At 50.5% G+C, this 3774-nt stretch overlaps 1 protein-coding gene across 1 annotated transcript; it reads left to right on the top strand.

Annotated features, from left to right (window-relative positions):
• The first annotated feature begins 210 nt into the window (after positions 1-210).
• Positions 211-2779, top strand: LOC149372574 (ER degradation-enhancing alpha-mannosidase-like protein 1). The gene has a single exon (XM_089567069.1). The coding sequence runs from the start codon at positions 537-539 to the stop codon at positions 2277-2279; it is 1743 nt and encodes a 580-aa protein (XP_089423195.1). The 5' UTR covers positions 211-536; the 3' UTR covers positions 2280-2779.
• The last annotated feature ends 995 nt before the right edge of the window (positions 2780-3774 follow it).

The following is a 3774-nucleotide window of genomic DNA, read 5'->3' as shown; positions in this document are numbered from 1 at the left end:
CAACTCACCATATTGTCTACTTAAATGGCTGTTTGAATATTTAACAAATACACGTCTAAACCATTTTTAGCCGCTATTCCTGCGCTGGAGCCTAACGCAGCGACTGAAGCAACAAAGAAAAAAAAACGCGAGTAGTAATTTCGAAACCAAAACTAAACTACCTGCATTTTAGAGACAGCCATTGCTATCCGAGACAAGCCGGTCGCAATTCGAAAGGAAAGGGTGGGCGAGAAGTTCGTGATCTGGGGTGGTCGGTCTGGTGCGGGGTCTACGCGGACGCGTGAACGGCTCGCCGAGGGCACGTAGCTGGGGACGACCGCAGCTAGAAGTCGAAGCAAGGCGTGTCTGGTCCGCGGCTGCTTGAGTGGCATGTCAAGTCGAGCAGCACTGCGTCCGCACGCTGTGGTCGAGCTGATGGCTGCGCCCCATGTGTTGTGTTCTGAGCCGTCCACGTAGCGCATCGGCGGGATGACGACACAGCGGCGGGACACCCTTGCTGCGAGACGCGTCGCTGTCAGCGGTTGATCTCCGCCGTCATGGGCCTGGTATTGCGCACTGCGATAATGGTAACCGTCTTCGTGGCACTGCCTCCGTGGACTGCCAGCTATGATGTGTTTTTCTACAAGCCGGGTTTCTACGACCGCAAGTACGGCAGTTTCCCGGAGAAGCTGCGTCTCAGCATGGCCGAGGAAGCCAAGCGTATGTTCCAGTTCGGATACGACAGTTACATGAAGTACGCATTCCCTAAGGACGAACTAAACCCAATATATTGCACAGGCCGGGGCCCTGACTACGAAAACCCTTCGAACATCAACATCAACGACGTTCTTGGTGACTACTCGCTGACGCTGATCGACTCCCTTGACACGCTGGCCGTGATGGGAAACGTGAGCGAGTTTAGGAACGCCGTGCGGCTCATCCTAGAGCACGTCTCCTTCGACAAGGACAACGTGGTGCAGGTGTTTGAAGCCAATATTCGGCTGCTTGGAGCTCTGCTGTCGGCGCATCTTCTGATCACAGACGAACAGCAGCCATTCGGAGACCTCCGCCCGCCGGGCTATCAGGACGAGCTGCTGCAGCTGTCCAAGGACCTCGCCTCGCGCCTGCTGCCGGCCTTCGACAACACGCGGACGGGCATCCCGTACCCTCGGGTCAACCTGCGGCACGGTGTTCCCCGCGGTGTCTCGACGCATACATGCACTGCGGGCGCGGGCTCGCTCCTGCTCGAGTTTGGCGTGCTGAGCCGCCTGCTGGACGACAGCGCGTACGAGGAGGCCGCCCGGCGCGCCACACGAGCCCTCTGGGAGCTGAGGGCCAAGGACACGGGGCTGCTCGGAAACATCGTGGACGTCAACACGGGCGAATGGGTCGGCAAGATGAGCGGCATCGGCGCGGGCCTCGACTCCTTCTACGAGTACCTGCTCAAGACGTACATCCTGTTTGGCGACATGGAGGACTTCCGCATGTTCAACGAGAGCTACAGCGTCATTAAGCAGTACATGCGCAAGGGCCGGGTCTCATGCAATGAGGGCTGTGGGGAACACCCGCTCTATGTCAATGTCAACATGCAGGATGGATCCACGTCGACGCTTTGGATCGATTCCCTGCAGGCCTCCTTCTCGGGCATCCAGGTTCTGCTTGGTGACATCGAAGAAGCCATCTGCAGCCATGCGCTTTTCTATGCCATTTGGAGGCGATTTGGTGCACTCCCCGAGCGCTTCAACTGGCAGAAGGTCTCACCAGACCTGTCTTTCTACCCGCTGAGACCCGAACTTATCGAATCCACATACCTCTTGTATCGGGCCACCAAGAACCCATTTTACCTTCACGTTGGCAGAGACATCCTGCAAAGCCTTAATAATTACACCAAGGCGGCATGCGGCTATGCCACTATACATAATGTTCAGGACAAGTCTCTGGAGGACCGCATGGAGAGTTTCTTTCTCAGTGAAACTTGCAAGTATCTCTACCTGCTGTTTGACGTTGACAATCCCCTGAACAAGCATTTTGCCAAGTACATCTTTACAACAGAGGGGCACATACTGCCGATTATTCGCCAATTAAGGACAACTCCTGTGAGAAGTCCAAAAGTGTCCAGTGTAGTCACTCCAATTGGTGAAGGTGTGCGGACTGTGACAGCCTTGGCGGCTAGGATGCTTAATGAGACACATCGTCACTGTGACAAAGTGCCTGATGAACGGCAGTACTTACTGCCCCTAAAGCACAACTATCTACAACAGATAAGCCAGTCTTTGGGCCTGGACAGAGACATTGTTTGAGCGTTGAATAGTCGTAGCAATGCAAATTCTTAATTACTCCAGTGGCTCTCGCCTGTACACCAGAGGAGCACATTTCGAATCTATGCTGCCAGTGCCACTTGTAGGCATGGTGGACTTTGGTGAATGCCATATGTGATATTTGCACCATGCTGAAGGGCTTATGACCAACGAGAGGTCCAGCTCCTGGTGTCTACATAAACTGTGTGAATTCTTTTGCACGTTAGACAGTATTTCTTGTGCAGGCCATTCCATCAAAATTATGAGCACAGTGATGCTACATTTTGCACAAGGTACTGCAGTATATTGCTCAATCTGAATAGAAGAAAAACCCTATATATATGCAAGGTGGACCACATAACTCCTAATGCAAATACCGAGTTAAATCTGTGTGACTCAGGTCTTGTGCTTTCAGCACAGAGTTGCCATATTTTATTTTCGTGTGCCCAACTGAGAATAATTTTTTTGCGCATTATCTGTCAATAAAAATTCATTGTGCAGCATTTAAGATTATCTCTATGTTATTGCATTGTTGTGTAGTTTTTTTTTTATTCGAGAAGTCTGCCTTGAGGCATAAGTTGAGAAAAGGGGGAGTGGAATGTAGGTTACAGAAAGTTAGGAGTGTAGACCAGTTTCGGCGAGGTACTCGCATAGGCTGCTGGTGAAGTGATTGTCCATAGTCCACTTCACATAGTCCCCGTCGCGGCTCCACCACAGGCCGACCTCCCTGAGGAGGAGTTGCGCGGAGCTAAACGCCGTCAGGAAAGCAGAGGTGCGTGTTCTGTTTCACAATGAGAAATTTGCTACCTTATAACGCGTAACATTGTTTGCACGGAAACGTACCCTGTTCTCATTTAATCAGGGTTGTCCTGTACAAGAGTGGACAAATACATTTTCTGTTGCCATGCAGCTTGTCGCAAAGACGATAAAGTTTCCACGCTTCCCTCCCTTTGTGCTTCAGCATTATCACCGTTTCGTATAGTATTGACCGAAACGCTCCTTGTTCCAGCTTGCAGAGGCGATTGGCTCAGCTTGTTTATGGGAGCGCACGTGCAGCTGGCAGGTTGGGCCAGGTTGTCCCCAGAAAGACGCATCCGTGCGTCGCAGCTTTGCCGGTCGCTCGTCGCTGTGCAATACTTTCAGCTATGCTTTGTGCAATACTTTCAGCACTGCTGATGATACATGCCGCTAGTATGTACTGCAGATAACGAGAGCGTATTGTCATTGTAATGGTTGATAAAGAAAAAAAGTAAAATACATAGAAAACGAAGATGTGCCGGTGATGATGATATCTGTAGTCTGTTTGTTTTCTTTCTCTTTACATTTGTATTGTCTATTTTACGTGAAGTGTCTATAAAATTATTTTCATAAATACATAAGCGTTATTAACAATATGTATTATGTCGTCACTTAATAATAATACAGAAAACTACACAGAAAACCAAAGTCAGCCACTTGCGTTAGTCTTGCGTCAGCAGCCAAGGCAACTGCAAGCCAA

The sequence above is a fragment of the Amblyomma mixtum genome, chromosome 1 (genome assembly GCF_055824585.1).
Source record: "Amblyomma mixtum isolate Tamu chromosome 1, ASM5582458v1, whole genome shotgun sequence".
Taxonomy (NCBI): Eukaryota; Metazoa; Arthropoda; class Arachnida; order Ixodida; family Ixodidae; genus Amblyomma; species Amblyomma mixtum.
The sequence above is the reverse complement of the archived record's forward strand: the minus strand, read 5'-3'. Positions and strand labels throughout refer to the sequence as shown.

Bases quoted from the DNA above. Each gene is read 5' to 3' on its own strand.
- LOC149372574 (XM_089567069.1), top strand. From the start codon at position 537: ATGGGCCTGGTATTGCGCACTGCGATAATGGTAACCGTCTTCGTGGCA.